We start from the raw sequence: 19,255 nt of genomic DNA, 5'->3' as shown, positions 1-19,255 counted from the left end.
TGTCAGGGCACCTACAGGGCTCAGCCCAGCTGGGCCCCAAGGGACGGCTCGACCACTGGAGTTTTCTGAAAGGCCCTAACAAAAAGTGATCATTAGATGTATAACTGTCCTTGGCACATTTGATAAGTGGTTTAAGAATTGAGCCGACAGCAGCCGTCGTGTTTCGGGTTTTAGAATCATACAGGCAAAGGGGGTCTTCTGGGGCTGGTCTCCACAATAACAGAAGAGGGTGTGGAGGCCCTCAGGGGAGCCCCGTGGGCGCCCTCCCAGACCCAAGGCTCTGCCCCAGCAGAGAAGTGGGAGGAACCGCTCCCTCTCGCTGTCACTGTCATTTGCTCCGGGCACGGGCGCCATGGGTGCCAGGCGCCTCTGAGTTCTTGGGCTGCAGGCGAGGCTTGGCCCAGCAAAGCAAGGCGGCTGCCCCCGCGAGCTCCCGGGGCGGGGAGCCCGGGCCGCACCCCTGGCGGCAGGTGAGCGCTGGGTGAGTGAGGCCGAGGTCACCCGTGCCCACGCGGGCCCTCAGCCGCTGCCCGGTGGGCGGGGAGGGTGCAGGGTAAGAAGGTGGCTCCTCCGGGGCCTTGATCCGCCGGCAGGGGGCGCGCGCCCTCCAGGCGTCCGCGCGCAGGGCCAGACGCGCCCGCGCCGCGCGGGTTGCTTTCCGGCAGCGTGGCGGAACCACCCCGTCGTTTCGCGTCGTTTCGCGCCGTTTGGCGCCGTTGGTGACGCCTGCGCGCAGCGCCGGACGGCAGTATGGCCGGCATGGCGTCGCCCTTCAGCGGGGCGCTGCAGCTGACAGACTTGGACGACTTCATAGGGCCGTCTCAGGTGGGTCGGCCCGGGCGGGCGGAGGCCGTACACGGCGAGGAGGAGGGGGATGGCCTGTCTCTCGTCGGTTTCTCCCCATGAATAATGGGATCGGGCCTCCGGCCAGCTTCCTACCCCCCGGGGGGGGGAACCGAAGCCAGGGCGGGCGGTGCCCGCACCGGATTACTATGCCCCCTGGGCCAGGTCCGCGGGCTTCGGGGACGTGGGCTCGCCGCCCCGCACCGCCCGGAGACAAGTAGGAGCCCGTTATCATGGTGCCTTCAGGGTGACGGGTTAGGGGAGTGCGGGGCCAGCCAGTCCTTCCACATCCTGCAGACCTTTCCCACTGTCCACATTCACTGTCAGGGAGCCTGAGAGAACAGGGATGGAAGGGGCCGGGGACATAGAAGCTGCACTCGGAGCTTCGCAGATGGGTATACGGTGAAATTTCAGCCGCCAGGCACCCAGCTGGGAAGGGATGGGCTCAGGATTGGAGTTGGGAAGACCCTGCCAAGCTTCTCTGAGCCACAGTTTCTTCTGTGTAACAGTTGAGACATCCCACCCCCTCGTGGCCAGAGCAGGGGAGCCGGTCCGCTGGAATTCCACACATGACGGCCCAGTAAATGTCAGTGTGTGTGGTCACTGGCATTGCCCTCCAGGAGGAGAGAGCTTGCCCCGAAAGGAGACCAGCAACTACATTTGGAAAGGGGTGTTGTCCCTATCTGGGATACCTGTGGGGGCCCAGGACTTGGAGGGGGGGAGGGTTTGCATAGTTGAACCCCAAGAGGAGGAGGGGAAGGCCAACGAGGTTCTCCTAGGGGTAATGTGGCAGATAGGAAGGTGAGGAGAGAAATGAACTTTTTTCTAGGATACTAAATAGGGAGTTGCCAGCCAGACAGAGCATTCCTGCCAATTCCTAGGCTTCCTCTTAGTGGCCAATGTAACACTGGCTCTCTGGGGGGTGGCCACGCCTCCCGTCACACTGAGAAGAGTAAAAGGTCAAAGTTGGCAGTGTGTGCTGACAGGTTAGCATGAGGCCCAGTTAGCACCAGCCTTACAGTGACTGTGACCTGCAGAGGGACCCTCAGTGCCAGCAGGTGTTAGGACATGTGCCCGCTCAGGCCTGGTTTGGGGTCTCTTCCTGGTATAGGACTGCATCAAGCCCATGAAGATCGATAAGAAGCTGGGAAGTGGCGTGGCCAAGATCCACATTGAAGATGATGGGAGTTACTTCCAAGTGAGTCAGGTAAGTTCTTGTTTGGATGACCGGAAACTCGTTTCACCATTCCACCCAGTCACAAGCGCAGTGACCACGAGACCTTTCACTCCTGCCAGTCCTTTTTCACGGTTCAACAAACTCACTGCCAGGGAGCCTGAGAGGTCAGGAATGGGAGGGGCCAGGGACATAGATGCTGAATATGGACCTTGCTTTGTTCTGCAGAGGGGCTTCTTTTTGCAGAGATGGTGTTCCCATCTCCCCCTCTCTCTGCCTCTGTCTCTGAGTTCTGACTGCATAAGATTTTCCTATTTAGACCCCTTGTTCTTAGTGAGTACCTACTTCCTGTATAATTAATAATGACAAAATCCTGATCTAACGGTGTTAAAATTCACCTCATGCTCTAGCTAGTGTTGTTCAGTGGTTAGAGTGGTGGCCCATGCTCAGAAGGGTTCCGGGTTCCATTCACAGTGAAGGGCACATGATGTACCTTGGTTGCAAGTTCCATCCTCTGCCTGGGTCTAGGCACGTGAGAGAGACAACCAATTGATGTGTCTCTCACATTGATATTTCTCTCTCTCTCTCCCTCTCTTCCACTCTTTCTTAAAAAATGAGTGGAAAAAATATCCTCAGGTGAGGATTAACAACAACAAAATTATTTCCACCCCGCCTATCTGCCACTGAACTCTGTGCCATCCTGTGGACTATAGGCACAAAGTGTACTGGGCCCAGGAACCCCTTCCAAGCAGGGGGAGGAGCCCCAGGGTGACTCCTGGTGGGGTGGACAGTGGATCAAGCCTATACAGGGAAAAGCTGGCTATTAACTTGGTGCAGGAGGGTGAACACATCAGGGCTCCCACCTATTGCAGCACAGGGGACTGGGTTCTTTTTAGGGAAAAGACACCTCCGGAGAGGTGCCATGAATGAGGGGGCCCAGTTGAGCTGGGGCTGCCAGTGTGTCCTGCTGTCTGGAACAGCAGTGCTTGATACAGAGGTAAGTTGGGAAGCTCATCCACCTCCTGCTTGGTCCTGCATTGCATCCCGGGCCTTCAGGTGCATCTGACTCTAAAAACACGTACTGAGCTCAGATTGTGGCTTTGTGCAAAGCGCAGGCCTAGTGAACTCAGCTGAGGGTTCCAGTCTTGGCCTCTGTGGCTCACTGGCCTTGGTTCAGACCATGTCTGCTTTTGCAAAAGGAGTGAAGGAGCACAGCTGGAATAATCTGTATCTAAGAAAAGTCACTGAGTTTCAGCCAGATTCTGGACTCGAATACCAAGTTCTCTGCTTGGCGAAGTCTGATTTGTTGTCCATTGTGTCTTTCTCAACTCCAGGTACTGGCACTGGGCAGATATAGCCCACTGCACAGGCTCCACCATCTCCTCCTTCTGCCCACTTTCCCTTGCCATGCTCTTCCTCTTTCAGAGCCTGGCCTTTGGCATTTCCCTGTCCTCATGGTCCCATGAATGCAGCCTGGGGACCAGCAACCCCTGGGGAGCCCTATGGAGAGTCGCCAGCTCCAGCTGAGTTTGTACCAGTCAGAATTCGATGGTGTTCTTTAAATCTAGAATGTGTATAAGTACTCCTGTCATAAGTTACTTTTAAAAACTTGTGGCACATAAAGCCAGCTAACTGTCATGTTGGTTGTCAGTGTTGTGAGCAAGAGAATCAGGTTTCCCAGAGCCCTCTTTCCTGGTGCTGAGGGGCCCTTTCCTTACCGGTTCTTGTGCTTCCAGGACGGAGGGACACGGAAGCTGGAAAGGGCCAAAATCTCACTGGACGACTGTCTGGCATGCAGTGGCTGTGTCACCTCAGCAGAGACCGTGCTCATCACTCAGCAGAGCCATGAGGAGCTGCGGAAGATTCTAGATGCCAATAAGGTAAGTGGTGGACAGTCTTCGAGACTCTGCTGAAACCCAATATCAGCCCCAGCATCCTTCATTCATGCTGTCCAGGACAGCTCCTCTCCTGGTACTGTTTGTCCTGCGTCTTCAGTGACCACTCAGTAGGATCTCAAAGAATTACTTGTCAGTATTTCCACAGTGAAGTGTCAGGCCCTGAACTCTGGGTTCTGTGTACATAAAAATGGAATGCCCCAATGGAGCCGGGCCCTCTCGCCAGCTCTGGCACACTGGGAATCAGTACAGAATTCACAACGTAAATGGTGTGTCCTTTGTTGGCAGACAGTGGCTCCTGGTCAGCAGAAGCTGGTTGTCATTTCAGTCTCACCCCAATCCAGCGCATCGCTGGCTGCAAGATTCCAGTTGAATCCTACAGACACCGCCAAGAAGTTAACTGCATTCTTTAAAAAACTAGGTAGGTGAGGAACCTGTGTGAGTGCTGCCGTTTGGAACGCAGGCATGGAGAGGGGGCTCTTCACGCCTCCAAATCACTGAACTTCAACGTATCAGAAGCTATTATGAGTTCGACTTTAACTTGAAGTTTTTGCTTGATGTTTGGAAGCAGTGCCATTTAAGAGGGAGCCATCTGAATGCTGACTACACTCTGCCAGATCTGAAATTCGCCCACTCTTTGTATTTCTGAATATTATTATCAAGGCATATTTTGCAGGCCTGTTCTGGGTCTGGCTCAGATAGAATGGCTGACCTCTTTGTATGCTGAGAGCAGGTAGGAGGTTGGGGAGAGCCTGATGCAGATGGATGTCCTAGGCCAGTGGTCGGCAAACTCATTAGTCAGCAGAGCCAAATATCAACAGTACAATGATTGAAATTTCTTTTGAGAGCCATATATTTTTTTTTAAGGCAAAATAGGTTTTATTACACTATATTTGTTAAATTAAATAACTTGCATACTCCAAAATAGCAGATTTTAGAAAAGAGAACCCATCAGATAAATAAGTACATTTAAAAAGGTTTAGATTGTAGTATACATAAGAAAATTGAAAAATTAATAGGCTTATGAATAAGAAAATGATTTTAATTTTACACTAACTGCAAAAAAGTGTATTAATTATTTTCATCAACAAAGTCGCTATTACTTTTTTAAACTTTATTAAGTGGCTTTAATCTGTGCTACTTAGAAATATATTGTTTTTCTTTTTTTTTTTTTTAATCAATCTTTATTGTTCATATTATTACAAAGGTTCCTCATTTCTTCCCCCCTCCACCAGGTTCCCACCCTACCCTCCGCCCCCTCCCCATCCCCCATTGTCCTCATCCATAGGTGCACAGTTTATGTTCAGTCTCTTCCTCCCTCCCTTACCCTGATAGTAAATCCCTTTTCAGATAGTAAATCAGTTACTTAGCATTTTCTCATATCAATAATACCTCCACATGCCCAATGATACACTTCACACAAAAGACATTTCCAAATAGGTCAACCAGCCTCATCAGGCCCCACCCAAGGCACTCACAGATCAACACCCCAGCACTATACTAACTCAACACATCCAGATCTAAGCCTTCATCACTTGATTCAGCAGACTCTCAAGTTCCCGCAAGTTTCCAGCCATGTCTGAGAGGCAGCCGTGGGGCAGGCGCAGGCGAGGAGCGAGCTGTTCCGGGCCTGGCTGCTCCGGGGCTGGCCTCTGTTGCTCTGGTCCGTTCCACAACCAGCTGCTCTGGGTGTGGTCACTGCCGCTCCCTACCTAGTTGCTCTGGACTTGGCTGCTGCTGCTCCGGGCCTGGCCACACTCAACCCGGCTGCTCCAGGCCCGGCCGCTCCCAGCCTGGCAGCTGCTGCTCTGGGCCTGGCCACACCAGACCCAGCTGTTCCGGGCCTGGAAGCTCCCAGCCTGGCAGCCGCTGCTCCAGGCCTGGCCGCACCAGACCCTGATGCTCTGGGCCTGGCCGAGAGCCAGATTTTTTAAACTTAAACTTTTTCTAATGCCACTTCTTCAGAATAGGCTCGCCCAGGCTGTGGTATTTTGTGGAAGAGCCACACTCAAGGGGCCAAAGAGCTGCATGTGGCTCACGAGCTGCGGTTTGCCGATGTCTGTCCTAGGCAGATGCTAAGTGCAGATGAAGGAAGCCAGTTGTCAAACACAAGCTTCCCAGGTAGCAGCACAGGCTGTCCACAGCACAGCATGTCCTGTGACACTAGAACTGTGTGCTTCCTGTGGCCGCTGTGAGAGGTAGACCCTCTGCTCCTGGCAGCATGGTCAACAGCACCCCACACTTGGCATCCTTCATGGGCTCATGGGTGCTCACCTTGCAGGGGCGCACTACGTGTTTGATACCGCCTTCTCGAGGAACTTCAGCCTCCTGGAGAGCCAGCGAGAGTTTGTGAAGCGATTCCGAGAACAGGCCAACTCCAAGCAGGCCTTGCCCATGCTGGCTTCTGCCTGCCCAGGTGTGCTCACACTGCTGACCAGATCAGCTGGATGTGGGTAGTGGGAATGCTGGGGGGGGGGGGGGGGGGAGGTTCTGTCACCCAGAACGGCCTCTTTGGCAGGAGCTGCTCTGCTCTGAGAGTCACATGTAGTCACTTCAGTTCCCCCAAGACAGTAATCATGTGGATGCTAGAAATAGAGTGGGACGGCACTCCTTGTACAAGTAGGTCCACCCCCAGAATGTCACGTCACAGCCCACAGTGAGAGGCGAGGATGAGCCACCCCCTTTGTTCCAAATTGGCCTCAGGCTGGATCTGCTACGCCGAGAAGACCCATGGGAGCGCCGTCATCCCCTACATCAGCACCGCCAGGTCCCCGCAGCAGGTCATGGGCTCCCTGGTCAAGGACTTCTTCGCCCAGCTGCAGGTAACGGACATCCAGCGCTGAGTGAGTGGGGGCATGGTCTTGAAAGATGAGCTAAGACCTGCAGTGTCCAGGGACCCACTCACAGACTTATGGTCACTCCCTGGCTGCTTCAGGCCGTGCCTGCGGGGTCTCCCTGTTCCACCCTAGTAGGACCCCTTTGCTGCTGGGGTCAGGCAGGGACCACGTTTCCACTTCTCTCCGTACAGCATGTGACCCCCGACAAGATCTACCACGTGACAGTGATGCCCTGCTATGACAAAAAGCTGGAAGCGTCCAGGCCTGACTTTTTTAGCCAGGAGCACCAGACGCGAGAGGTGGACTGTGTCATCACGACAGGTGTGGGTCCTGCCACCCTGAGCCCCTGACCTCCAGGTGTGGCTCCCCACGCCCAGGGCACAGGCTGGCATTGCCTAGGGCTGCCCCCAGGCTCTGGCTAGAGCTGTCGTCCCGTGTGCAGGGCACCTCAGGGCCTAGCATGAGGCAGGGCCCTCCCTCAGAGCCTGGTTGGTGTTTACAGCTGTCCTGTCTCAGGGACCTAAAGCAGACTGGTCTCCCAGCACCGCCAGTGTCTGCTCTAAAACAGTCTGTACACACAGTCAGCACTTGAGCGCCAACCTATGAACCTGAAGGTGACAACTGATTCCCAGTCAGGGTACATACCTAGGTTGCGGGCTCGATTCCCAGTGTGGGGTGTATAAGAGACAATTGATTGATGTTTCTCTCTCTTCCTCTCTGAAATAAATAAATATATATATATATATATATATATATATATATATATATATATATATTTATATATATACACACACACACATACATACTGTACAAGGAGATGGGTGAAGAGTTTTGTCAGCCTTCTGGCTCACATTGACTATTCCATTTCTTTTCTTTTCTTTTTTTTAATATATTTTATTTATTTTTTAGAGAGGAAGGGAGAGGGATAGAGAGTTAGAAACATCGATGTGAGAGAATCATCGGTCAGCTGCCTCTTGCACACCCCCTACTGGGGATGTGCCCGCAACCAAGGTACATGCCCTTGACCGGAATCGAACCCGGGACCTTTCAGTCCACAGACCAACGCTCTGTCCACTGAGCCACACCAGTCTCGGCTGATTATTCCATTTCTGAGTTGAGCAATCTCGCAGTGTCTCCAAATACTTTTTTTAAAATTTAAAAAAGAAAGAAAATTAATGTTGGAGAACTCAAACAGGGGAAGGTCTCCATGCATAAGCACATGCCCAGGTGGCACACACTGTGGAGCACCTGGGAGCGGGGCATTCTGAGCCCCACCCAGTCACTGAGGGTGGTGCAGTCCCAGGGCCCTCCTGAGGGTCTTCACAAGTGGAGTCGTCTCCACCCCGAGCCCAGGTTTGTCCTCTACCCACAAGCCAGCAGGTGGACACCCAGGCCTTGGTGACAGATTACGGGTTGCTAGGGGCGAAGATCAGGTGGGTGTTCTTGGACATTCTGTTTTTACTGAAATCCCAGCTGATGAGCATCTGTCTGTGGTTCTATTGCAGGAGAAGTTTCCAAGTTGCTGGAAGAAGAAGGGGTCTCACTATCAGAACTGGAGCCAGCCCCCCTGGACAGTGTGTAAGTCACTACCTGCTGGGCTGGAAGGGATGAACAGGCATTCGGTGTCGGGGCACTGTCGACATTGGGCCTCACAGGTGTCCTGGCAGGCAGCAGAAGCACGTGGTAATGGGCAGTGTCCCTCTTCCCACTGTGGCTTCCTTCTGGTTGGTTCCATGCCTGCCCCAGGGTCTGTCTTGGTGTCCACAAAGATGGCTGTCATCAGAAATGACACCAACTTGATACAGGCCTGAGCTCACCAGGTCCAGGTGACTCAGTGGAGGGGGCCGGTGTTCTCCCACCTCCTGACACACCAACAGAGCCCCCAGGGGCCTGTGACTCATTCCCACCTAGAAAGCAAACCCCCTCGGCCATGAGAGATAGGTCACCTGGAGCCCTGCTGCCCCTGAGCCTCACTCTCCCCCAGGTTCAGCAGCGTGTCTGTGCAGGAGCCCACCAGCCATCGAGGCGGGGGCTCGGGGGGCTACCTGGAGCACGTGTTCCGGCATGCAGCCCAAGAGCTCTTTGGAATCCACGTGGATGAGGTCACCTACAAACCCCTGAGGTCAGTGGGAAAGGCTAAGGTGGGGGCAGCCTCGGCCCTGGGTCCCCTTGCTGAGGTGGGCTTGGTGGAAGACGGGGAGCTGGGTTTGGCACAGACCCCGAGTCACTGGACAGCAGCTGGTCCTCTTCTCTGGCTCCCTGAGTGGCCAGAACTCTCCAGGCCTTGATCTTCCTGTTTAAAGGTCGGTGTCCTGCCCACCCCATGGCAGTCAGAGACCCGAGAGGCTAGTGGTGGCAGGGTGGTGGACCCAGCACAGGATGTCCTGTTGGGACGTCCCATCTCACAGAAGGCGGGTAGGGCATTGTGTCTGACCTCACTTCACCACATGGCCATCCTTGGGAAGCGGTGTTCCCATTCTACAGATCAGGAAACCGAGGCTGGGGTGGGGTCACCTGCTGACTCGTGGGATTAAGCTTCCTGCCCTCCCTCTCCGTCACTGTCCTTCCCCGGGAACTGGTAAGGTTGACAGTCATGCCTGTGGGTGAGGGTGAGTGTGGTGGTCTCTGCCTCCAGGAACAAGGATTTCCAGGAGGTGACGCTGGAGAGTGAAGGCCGAGTCCTGCTGCACTTTGCTGCGGCCTACGGCTTCCGTAACATCCAGAACCTGGTGCAGAAGCTCAAGCGAGGGCGCTGCCCGTATCATTATGTGGAGGTCATGGCCTGCCCCTCAGGTATGCTCAGAGGCCCTCTCACAGATGGTGTGGGGCCCTTTGTGGGGTCCTATAGTCCTGATGCGAGCACCCTCCATGCCCATGCCCTCACCCTCGCCATCCTGTTCTGCCACAGGTTGCTTGAACGGCGGAGGCCAGCTCAAGGCCCCCGAGATGCCCAGCAAGGAGCTCCTCCAGCATGTTGAGAAGCTGTACAGCATGGTCAGGACGGAGGCACCAGAGGATGTGCCTGGGGTCCGGGAGCTGTACGAGCACTGGCTGCGTGGGGAGGGCTCGGAGCGCGCCAGCAGCCTGCTGCACACGAGCTACCACGCAGTGGAGAAGGCCAGCTCTGGCCTCAGCATCCGGTGGTAGAAGGCTCACCATGGCCAGTGCCAGGACCTCAGGACCCAAGGCTTTGCCCCCAAAGTGGTGGGTGAGCTGCGAGGATGTACTGGAACCCACACAGAGATGGGACTCAGGACCACAGCCAGTGAAGATGCCTTCCAGCCTGCACTCACCTGGGCTCCCCAGCACAGGCCAGTTTCCGTAGGGTACTGACCCTCTCCACAGGCCCATGGCCACGGCAGTGCCCTCGTCTTCCTGGTTGTGGTGAGCCAAGTGTGGGAGGGTTTCAGCCAGTCCCATGAGGAGCTTAAGGCAGAGTAAAAGTGGAGTTTCACCTGACCCATGTGGCTCAGCTGTTGAGCATCAACCAATGAACAAATGATCATGGTTTGATTCCGGTCAGGGCACATGCCCAGGTTGCAGGACTGATCCCCAGCAGGGGGCATTCAGGAGGCAACCAGTCAATGATTCTCATCGATATTTCTCTCACTCTCCTTCTCTGAAATCAATAAAAAAATATATATTTTTAAAGTGAGGTTTCTTTCCCCCATTTCTAGAGTTAAGTCCTGAAGCTCAGGTAGGGATGGGCCAGGCCTGCCCAGGTTAAGCTTACAGCCCAGCATGGGGCCCTATTGCACTTGGTAGCAAAGTACACTGGCAGGAGAGCAGCACCCAGCCCATGACACCCCCTGCTGGGGAAGCGGTGCCCACTGCACCTGGACCTGGGTGTTTACTTTAAGGAAGCTGTGGTTCTAGGGCCTGGGAACCTATGTTCTCCACTGCTGGGTCCCCACTTAAAGGGGGAAGGAAGGAAGGGAGAAAACACACTGGGCTCTGCCTGTAGGCCCGACCCCACTATAATAAAGGACTTCCCTCTGAAAACAGCTTTTAAGAGCTGCCAACATTGAAAAAAAAATTTTTCCAAAGCCTTGTAGACTTTTTCCCAAACATTCAGATCTCAGGGCTCATGTGCACCCCAGAGAGGAGCCCACATGTCCACCACCAGGAAGCACCAGAGTTCCCACTCTCCAAGGCTGGGCAGCCCGTTGGGTGGGGCCTGGACATGCTGCCTGACCACAGCAGGTCCATGCTGGACTCTGGTTAAAGTGTGATCGGGAATGCTCGCTTTGGCAGCACCTACATTAAAATTGGAACAGTACAGAGATCAGCATGGCCCCTGCGCAAATGACACACAAATTCAAGAAGCATTCCATTTAAAAAAAGAAAAAGGATCAGGAACCCCCACTGCAGCATGAGAAGCACCTGGAACTGTGGTCACAATGGCTCAGCTTCCCGCCCACTCAAAGCTGCCCCCTCCCTGCAGAGTGCCTCCAGCACCACTTTCCCAGACAACGTGAGCAAAGGCTCCTCTTGGCAGGAACGGGGCACCATGGGGGAACTGCTGGGCACGTGCTGGAAGAAGACTATTCTCCAGCAGCTTCTCCCCAGTGCCAGTCAGCCCGGTAACAACCGGTCCCTGGACTCCTCCCAAATGACCAGGGAGGCCCCACGAACAGTGGGTTGGCCCTGAGTCAGCCTGCTCTGAAGTGCAGCCCCTGGGGAGGGCACAGGACGTCCCTGAAAGGAGGCACTTGTACACAGCACTGCCACAAGCAGAGAAGGGGGAGGCACTCAGCCTGGCTGGCCTGGCCAGGCCCCTCCCCAGACCCAAGCACCCACCACACCCAGCCTGTCCTGTTCTGGTGAGCAAGTACTCATTCAGCACCCTGGCACAAGGTATGTGCACAGCCTGTGGTTTGTGCAGGGGGGCTGGACCCCAAGGAAGGGGAAGGGATGGCTCTCTGTCAGGGAGCAGTGTGCCCAGGGTCTCCACCAGTTTCTGGTACATCTGAGCTGTGCTGTCCAGGTGCCACCTGCAGCTAGCCACAGACAACAGGTTCCCTGAGGAGGAGGCAGGTCAGAGAAGGTGGGGGTGCAGGACAGCTGTACTGGAGCACACCGCAGTCAGATTGGGACACTCATCTTCCCGCAGGAAGTAGGTCAGATGGCTGGAGGTCAGCTGGGCCTCAAGAGGCAGCACACATGGATGGCCCCAAACTGCTGCAGAGGACCAGCTGGGTGAGATGGGCAGCCCAGGCGCATGCTCACCAGAAGCTCTGCCATGCGCCTGTCTGTGGGTCAGCACGCAAATGGTGCTCATTGTCACTCAGTACCACCAGCCTGGGCCACTGATACGCCAGCGTGGCTCCTGCAGACAGGCGGGAGCTGGATCACAGGGATGGGGGCCAAGTAGGGCCAATGCCCTTAAGCCTCTGCCGGCCCCCACCACACTAATTGGTGGAGGATGGTCAGTACAGTGGTCAGTGATACACCCTCATGGCCCCTGATCTCTAGCAGGTGAAAGGTTAGGAGTTAGGGAGTTGTCAATGCTCCAGGTGCCCGCCCCCAGGCAGGCCTTGGCAGGTGGGGGTGGGGGAGATCCAGCAATTACTGAGCTCCCAGAGTGTATGGAACAGGCACCAGAAGAAGGGAAAAGAGGAGGCAGGGGTGGTCCTAACCCCAGAGGAGACCCAAAATACAATTAAGGAACCTTAAATGCCAAACCACCAGAGACGAGAGAGCAGAGGAAGGATCTGCTCCAACCAGGGTGGTGGGGCGCCTCTTTGAAGGAAGGCTGGTCAGTCGCACCCCAAGACACCTGGGCACGCATTCTGCCCACACCCTGTTGAGCAGGGCCACAGCCACGGTCTTCGGCGTGTGCTCCTCGATGACTAGATCACGTAGTTGTCCTCAGCCCCTGACCTTTGGGATTTCAGAGCTCAGTCCCCCCGTGCCTCCTGCAAAGCAGGCTCCCAGCGTTCTGAGCTCCTTCCTCACAGTAGGGCTTCCCTCTCTGGACCGTAGGCAGGGCTGTGGACGGGAGGGGTCAGCTCCACGCACACACTGGGAGCCACATAAGGAGCTCTGCTCCCTGCTCCAGGGACTACCCGGAGGGCCCGGATGGAATCCCTCGCTTCAGGCTCAAGGTGACCGGCTGCCGCGGACGCCAGTTCCAGCCAAACCACCGCTCGCTGCAGGCCGCGCCCCCTGAGCCACGCCCCCAGCGCGGTTTCTCAGCCCCGCCCTTGCCCAGGCTCCGCCCCATCCCCAGGCGCGGCCTGAAGGGCACCCGACAGAGGCGGTTTCGGGCGGCGCTCAGCCCGCTCAGCCTGACCGCCACCAATGGCTCCCAACCCCCCCACCCTCCCCCGCCCAGAACCTGCGTATGGAGGGCCCCAAACCCCGCACCGGGCGCGCGCGTGCGCTGGACAGAGCCTTCATGATCTCCCCGCCCCTAATCAGGACATCTGCGCCCCTTCCCTCAGGCTGGGGAGTGTGGGGATCTGCAGTCTCAGCGCTCAGCCATCACTGGGAGCCACAGAGAAGGCTTCTAATGGGTGTGAACCATAGGGTAGGGCAGGGCACCTCCTACAGCAGTGCCTGCTGCCTCACACCTGTCCAGACGACGCTTGCAAGCACTCCTGGTTCCATCCACACCCCGGAAAATGCTGGGGTGCAGGTCTGCATTTCCCAGCTGAGGCAACTAAAGCCAGGAAAAAAAACGGCATGCAATATATGAAGGAGCTGAGTTCTCCCCACCTCCCCAGCCACTGAACTGCTGTGTGCCCTTTAGTGGGGGAGAGGGCGGGGAGGCGGGAGACTCCGGGGACCAACAGAGGCCTTAGCAACACAAGCCTAGTGTCAACAGCAGGCCAGTAGACGAAGCTGCACTGGGCTAGGGGCAGCCAGAGTTCCTTTTGACTATGGAGCGAGCAGCAGCCGCAGGCCCCAGGCCAGGGGCCCCATCTCAGCCCATTAAGAATGTGAGTCTTCCCAGGGTGCTGCTGCTTCTACCTTGGGGTCGGGGTCCTCTGCCCCCTCAGGAGCATGTCCTGGGCCTGATCCTTGGCGCAGCCCTGGCTTCCCCATCAGCTAGGCTGGGTATGTGGGGGTAGATGTGGGTGTGGGGGGGCCATAGCCCAAGCCTGAGACCCACCCGTGGGATGGTTCTTCCCCAGGTTCTACCACTGACTGAGGATTCGCCGCCAGGAGTCCCCACGGACGCCCCAGCCTGGGTCACCAGTCTTAAGACAGAGCTGCCCTCAGAACTAGAACTGAGTGAGGAGCAACGGCTGCAAGTGAGTATAGGGCCCTGAGGAAGTAGCGGGGTTGGGGGGAGGTGTGCCCACGGGATCCCACAGGTACCACCTCTCACCCCGGCCACCCACAGATCTCCAAGGAGCTGGTCGACCTGCAGATCACAACCCTTCGTCTGCGGGAGCAGCATGAGACTGAAATCTTTGAGCTGAAGAGTGAGGTGGGCGCTGATGTGTGCCCACATATACCAGCCCGAGTCCTTGGCGGAATGCATACCTAGGACCAGTGCTATTGGGGGGGGAAGGGGTTTGTAGGTGTGCCCTCCTGACAGGTGACAGGGTTCTCACAGAATATCTGAGTCCCTGAGTGTCCCGCAAGCGCTGTGTGTCCGTCCGTGTGTGCCCAGCTGGGTGCTGATCTGGCCCAGCAGGCAGGTGCACCTGCTCACCCTGCTCACCCCACAGGTCCTGCGGCTGGAGAACCGGGTGCTGGAGCTGGAGCTGCAGGGAGATCGCGCAGCCGCAGCAAAGACTGACCCAGGGCACCTCCAGGCATTTGCACAGGAGCTTGAGCAAAAGGTCAGGGGTCAGGAACCCTGCAACCATCACACTCTTCAGGTCACCATGAGCACATGGAGGGCCTGACTGGTGGGAGCCAAGTAGGGGGTGCAGCAGGGGTGCAGTGAGGCGGGGACCCACTCTCCTGCACAGGCACAGCCCAAGGACTCCAGACTCCCGAGAACGAACTGCAGAAGCTGGGAAATGGCGTTCATGGGCAGTCACCTAGCCCGGCGCCTGCTTGCGTTCCTCCCAGCCCTGGGTTGGGGTGGGGTAGTCCAAGGGAGCCAGAGCTTGGGTTCTCATCCAACCAGCTCTGTGTACTCCACAGCTACAGGGAGAAATGAAGTGGACGCTGGAACAGCACGGAGCCCGCCAGCAAGCACTGGAGACGCGCGTGTGAGTGGCTGCCTCACCTGGCACAGTGCCCGGAGCAGCTGTTCCAAAGGGGCGGAGAGAGTCCCTATCCCGGGCCTCACTGAGCCTCACACCCATGTCCGCAGGGCAGCCCTGGGCCAGCAGCTGCAGGGAGCCCAAGAGGAGGCCAGGATGGCTGGGCAGCGACTGGCTGCACAAGCTGTGGTGAGGCCGTTATGCCCACTTTGAGATCTGGAGGACAGGGGTCCCTATAAGCCTTGTAAAGGACCACCTCAAGGGGCACAGGCTCAAGGCTGCCTCCACCCCCAGGTGTTGTCCACCTGCCAGGGCCAGCTCCGCCAGGCTGAGGCTGAGAATGCCAGGTTGCAGTTGCAACTCAAGAAGATGAATGAGGAGTACAGCATTCGGCTGCAGCGCTACTCCCGAGCACTGGTGGTGAGCCCTGGGCAGGGTGGCGCTGTTGTGGGTGAGAGGCCCCCGGGGCCTGGGGAGCCCACGCCTGGCCTGGATTTGCTGACCTGTTGCAGGGACCCTCTGGGCCTCACCTACTGCACCGGAGAACCTGCTCCACACAGGAGTTGTGGGGAGGGGTGTGGGCCCTACCAAGCTCAGGCCGCACCCATCTCCTCCAGGAATACGCAGATGGCACAAGCCAGGCACCTACGGCCGAAGCCCTGCGGACATTCCTGGAGACCACCCTGGGGGACATCCGAGCAGCACACCACAGCCGTGAGCAACAGCTGGCCCGAGCTGCTCGGGTCTACCGTAAGCGCCTGGCAGACCTGAGCCGAAGACACGAGGAATTGCTAGGTGCCCACAGGTAGGCCCTTCCCCTGAGACGGGCATCTGGGGTGGGGTGGCTCTACATGACCCCCCCCCAGGTGGTTCAGTGTGCAGCAGGTGCTGGCGGAGCCCAAAGGGACACCTGGGAACCCCAAGGCCACCTCTGATGAGGCCACCTCCAACCTGGAGCCACCGCCGCCTCTGCGCCTGGTCACCGAACATGGCCACCTTCGGGAGGACCAGGCGAGGCTGGAGACACAGCTGCAGAAGCTGCAAGTCCAGGTGACTCCTCACTGCTGCTCCACACTGGCCTTAGGGCACAGAGCCCCGAACTCACCCCGCAGCCCACCCAGGCTCCGCTGGGCCCCCACTCCAGGGCCTCTGGGCAGCCGCCTTGTTCAGCTGACAGAACCCCACCACGCAGCCTTCTCACAGGGCTCAGCGCCTCGTTCCTTTTCCCACAGAAGAGGCCTGCCGAAGCCTCCCCGGGGAGCGCCTCAGAGCCACCGTGAGTGCCCTGATGGGAGTGCTGGGGGGTCTGCCAGGGGGTCATTCATTTATTCTAACAAGTCCTAACCGCTGGGCGGGGTTCTGGTTGCAGCAGGGAAAGTGGTGGGTCTGGGCCCTCCCTCGGGTCTGTATGGGAGACACTAATGATCTCAGAAAAGCCAGTGCCCGGGGGAAGAGGGCCCCTGACGGGAGAAGGGCTGTCCTCAGTGGGAGGTGAGGGGGAGCCCAGGAGAAGATGCTTCAGCTGAGCCACGGGACAGGACAGGAGCAGGTTCCCTGGCGCCCTGCACAGCCTTGCCTCTGGGCCCCCTGCTCCCAACTGCAATGAGCAGGGGTTATGCAGGCCCACCTCGCAGGATTTGGGGAAGCAAACCCCCAGCCTAGGGGGAGGCCCCGGACAGCACCCTTACAGAAACTGGGGTCGCTTTCCTCCCATGCACAAATGGCTCCCACCTTGCTGTCCTGAACTTGCCCCCAGCCGCCACCTCAAGTGTTTAGGTGCCCCGACTTGAGCAGTGCCACTGGTCAGCTCCCTCATGTCCACCCCACTTCTCTCACAGAAATCTGGAAGCTGAATCCTGGGCCCAGATCCGCCAGAAACTCCGGGACTTCTATCATGACACCCAGGTAGTGAGGGGGCAAGGCGTGGCCAGAGATTCCGTCCTCCTACTCTGGCTCATGGCTTATGCCCCTCCGATGCCAGGCAAAGCTGGAACGCGAGCGGGCAGAGCTGCTGGTCAGGGCCACGAAGGCTGAGGCCCAGCTCTCTGAGCTTCAGGAGTACGTGGACCAGCACTTGGGCCGGTGAGCTTTCAGAAAAGCGGAATGGGTGGCGATCTCAAACGCCAGAGGCAGGGCTTGTCCACGGCCTGGCGGATCACTAAGGCTGGTCCCTCCGAGCAGGTATAAGCAGGAGATCCTGAGGCTGAGGAAGCTGGTGGATCCAGGGGGGCCGCACCTCCACCCAAGCCTCAGCGCCCAAGGACCCGCAGCCGCTAACCAGTCGTCAGACAAGCTTGGAGCACAGCTCTTCCGGCCAGCAGGGCGCCCTCCCCACAGACCTGCCTCGGGATGTCATTGAACCCAACCCTCCACACAACAAGAGTCAGAGTGGAGCCCACTGAGTCTTTATTGTGTCCACAATGCAACGGTCAGCCAGCCTGAGGATCAGGGGCCCTAGGGACCGAGGCAGAACTGGGTGCTGGGGCAGCCTGCCCACCTGGCCCACCACCGTGGAAGTCATAGGCCCAGACACGGTCCAGGCCCTCACCCACCACAGCCACAGGCTGCCAGGTGGGGAGGGGGAAGCGCCCCGACACCACGCGGGCCCCCTCCGGTAGCTCTGCCTGTAGCTTTCCCTCCAGCAGTGGGAGCTGTGGGAGAGAGCGGGAGAGTGGGGTGGGCAGGGCGGAACACAAGTGCCCCCGCCCAGCTCCTCCAGGCCTGGGCCTCCCCTGGGGCTAGCAAACCCTAGACCTACCACGCTGGGCGCCAGGAACACAGACACATTGTAGCAGTCCCTCAGGCTCACCTGCAGGAAGAGGTCACCCCAGTAGGGAATGGAACTCCAGCGGTCTAGTGAGTTACCTCGACTTCTGAGGGCAAGCCCCAGCATGCCCAGGAGGCAGGGACGCCTGGGGCTGTCAGCAAGGTAGCCAAGCCAGAACGGAAGCATGGAGGTCAGGTGTGGGGTCTGAAGGAGTCCAAGACTCCCCAGGTTACCTTCCAGAGATCCTCCCGGTGGTAGCGGACACTGCCGGCACAGCCTGCCTTCCAGGCATGCAGCCTTGCCAGCCCCACCAGCCAGGGGTTCAGCTCATAGCCCACAGCTGGGCGGAGACCGCATCTGTGGGCAGCCAGCACCTGTGCGCACCAACAGCCTCAGAACCAGCAGGCTGGGAGAGAGCAGTGAGGGTGGCCCTGTCCCGCCCTCCACACTGCTTACAATCCGGCCATCGCCAGAGCCCAGGTCCACCAGCTTTCCCGAACGGCCCCGCAGCAGCGACAACACGTTCTCCACCTGTCGCGCACTCGCTCCAGCATAGGGCACCTGGGCAAGCAGACATGTGGCTGGGAGGGCTCGAGTCCCTGGCCAACCGGGCTCTCCACACGCCTGGTCCCCAAATCGAAATCATTCCGGTACTGGGGCGAGCCTGCCCCCTGGGCTTCTTTCTTAGGTGAGCTGTCCTGCCCTACCCGACACAGGTCCCAACCACAGCCCCGCTGGCCCTTATGCAGCACCCACTGGGCTCCGCGCCTGGATCCAGCCCCGCCCCCATCCCTGGGCCCGCCCCCGGGCATAGCCCCGCCCCGCAGGCCCCGCCCCTCACCTGCAGCCGCAGCGGCACCCGGCGGAAGCCCGGCTGCAGCAGCAGCGCCCACACGGCGTAGACCGCCAGGCCCGAGCCCGCCGCCGCCTGCAGCAGCTCACACCAGCCCAGCCCCCGCTCCCGCAGCTCCGTCAGCGCCTCTGCCGGGTCGTCCGGCTCCATGGCGGTGGGACTCGCAGCTCAGAGGAGGTGCCCTTCGCAGGTCCGACACCATCGCACCAGCCCGAGGCGACGCCGGAAGTGGCCGGACGGAGGGTGCCGCCGGAAGAGACCGACCGGACTCGCGGCTTGTCCTCTCGCGTTCTGCTCTGCCGGGACCCAGGGTCCCTCTCTGGCGCTCACCCTAAAAGCAGCGATTTCCAACTGGTGTGCCGCGAGAATGTTTAAAACAGGCAGGACCGCCTTAGTCAGGGACCTTGACCTCGTTTCCCTTGACTGTCACATTTTAAAAATGGCAAACGCTCTGATTTGGCAATTATTCCCGGAGTCCACTAGTCTTAATAAACGGGGTCCTTCCCTTTCTCTCTTTAAAAAAAAAAAAAAAAAAAAGGATGACAAACCAGCCCAGCCTTGTGTGGCTCGGTTGTATGGGGCTTTGATTCCCAATCAGGGCACATGCCCAGGTTGCCAGCTGGATCCCCGGGGAAAGGGGGGCGGGGGGAAGCGTGTAGGAGACAGCGGATCAGTGATTCTCTTCCATCATTGATATTTCTCTCCCTCTCCATTCCTC

The 19,255-nt window shown here is 57.9% G+C and overlaps 3 protein-coding genes and 1 non-coding gene across 7 annotated transcripts; 3 read left to right on the top strand and 1 right to left on the bottom strand.

Annotated features, from left to right (window-relative positions):
* The first annotated feature begins 650 nt into the window (after window positions 1-650).
* Window positions 651-10,753, top strand: CIAO3 (cytosolic iron-sulfur assembly component 3). 3 transcript variants are annotated; one of them, XM_036460212.2, is made up of 11 exons: window positions 651-825; window positions 1,955-2,050; window positions 3,754-3,897; window positions 4,201-4,333; window positions 6,194-6,328; window positions 6,616-6,734; window positions 6,941-7,070; window positions 8,255-8,327; window positions 8,734-8,871; window positions 9,385-9,542; window positions 9,658-10,753. In XM_036460212.2, the coding sequence occupies exons 1-11, from the start codon at window positions 751-753 to the stop codon at window positions 9,894-9,896; spliced, it is 1,440 nt and encodes a 479-aa protein (XP_036316105.1). In that variant the 5' UTR covers window positions 651-750; the 3' UTR covers window positions 9,897-10,753. The 3 variants fall into 3 exon arrangements, with proteins under 3 accessions (XP_036316105.1, XP_036316106.1, XP_045426298.1); XM_036460213.2 differs by lacking the exon at window positions 6,194-6,328; XM_045570342.1 differs by lacking the exon at window positions 8,734-8,871.
* Window positions 10,754-10,987: 234 nt separating this feature from the next.
* On the top strand, window positions 10,988-11,089 carry LOC118731681. The gene has a single exon (XR_004991937.1). It is a non-coding gene; the product is annotated as a U6 spliceosomal RNA (small nuclear RNA).
* A 1,950-nt stretch (window positions 11,090-13,039) lies between these two features.
* On the top strand, window positions 13,040-17,208 carry CCDC78 (coiled-coil domain containing 78). The gene is given in 16 exon segments (XM_045570343.1): window positions 13,040-13,693; window positions 13,889-14,008; window positions 14,101-14,187; window positions 14,432-14,545; window positions 14,698-14,733; window positions 14,856-14,923; window positions 15,028-15,106; window positions 15,212-15,337; window positions 15,535-15,722; window positions 15,793-15,961; window positions 16,150-16,194; window positions 16,196-16,233; window positions 16,756-16,822; window positions 16,899-16,999; window positions 17,099-17,139; window positions 17,142-17,208. Coding segments are annotated over 16 exon segments (1,392 nt in total). The 5' UTR covers window positions 13,040-13,633; the 3' UTR covers window positions 17,195-17,208.
* A 98-nt stretch (window positions 17,209-17,306) lies between these two features.
* Window positions 17,307-18,964, bottom strand: ANTKMT (adenine nucleotide translocase lysine methyltransferase). Of its 2 annotated transcripts, XM_036460214.2 has the most exons (5): window positions 18,526-18,940; window positions 18,141-18,245; window positions 17,918-18,058; window positions 17,676-17,726; window positions 17,307-17,568 (listed from the first exon to the last, which is right to left on the bottom strand). In XM_036460214.2, exons 1-5 carry the CDS (start codon window positions 18,685-18,687, stop codon window positions 17,347-17,349), a joined length of 681 nt encoding a protein of 226 aa, XP_036316107.1. In that variant the 5' UTR covers window positions 18,688-18,940; the 3' UTR covers window positions 17,307-17,346. The 2 variants fall into 2 exon arrangements, with proteins under 2 accessions (XP_036316107.1, XP_036316108.1); XM_036460215.2 differs by lacking the exon at window positions 17,676-17,726 and having other exon boundaries at window positions 18,526-18,964.
* Window positions 18,965-19,255: the final 291 nt, after the last annotated feature.

Source organism: Pipistrellus kuhlii, unplaced genomic scaffold (genome assembly GCF_014108245.1).
Source record: "Pipistrellus kuhlii isolate mPipKuh1 unplaced genomic scaffold, mPipKuh1.p scaffold_m20_p_31, whole genome shotgun sequence".
In the NCBI taxonomy this organism is placed as follows: Eukaryota; Metazoa; Chordata; class Mammalia; order Chiroptera; family Vespertilionidae; genus Pipistrellus; species Pipistrellus kuhlii.
The sequence above is the reverse complement of the archived record's forward strand: the minus strand, read 5'-3'. Positions and strand labels throughout refer to the sequence as shown.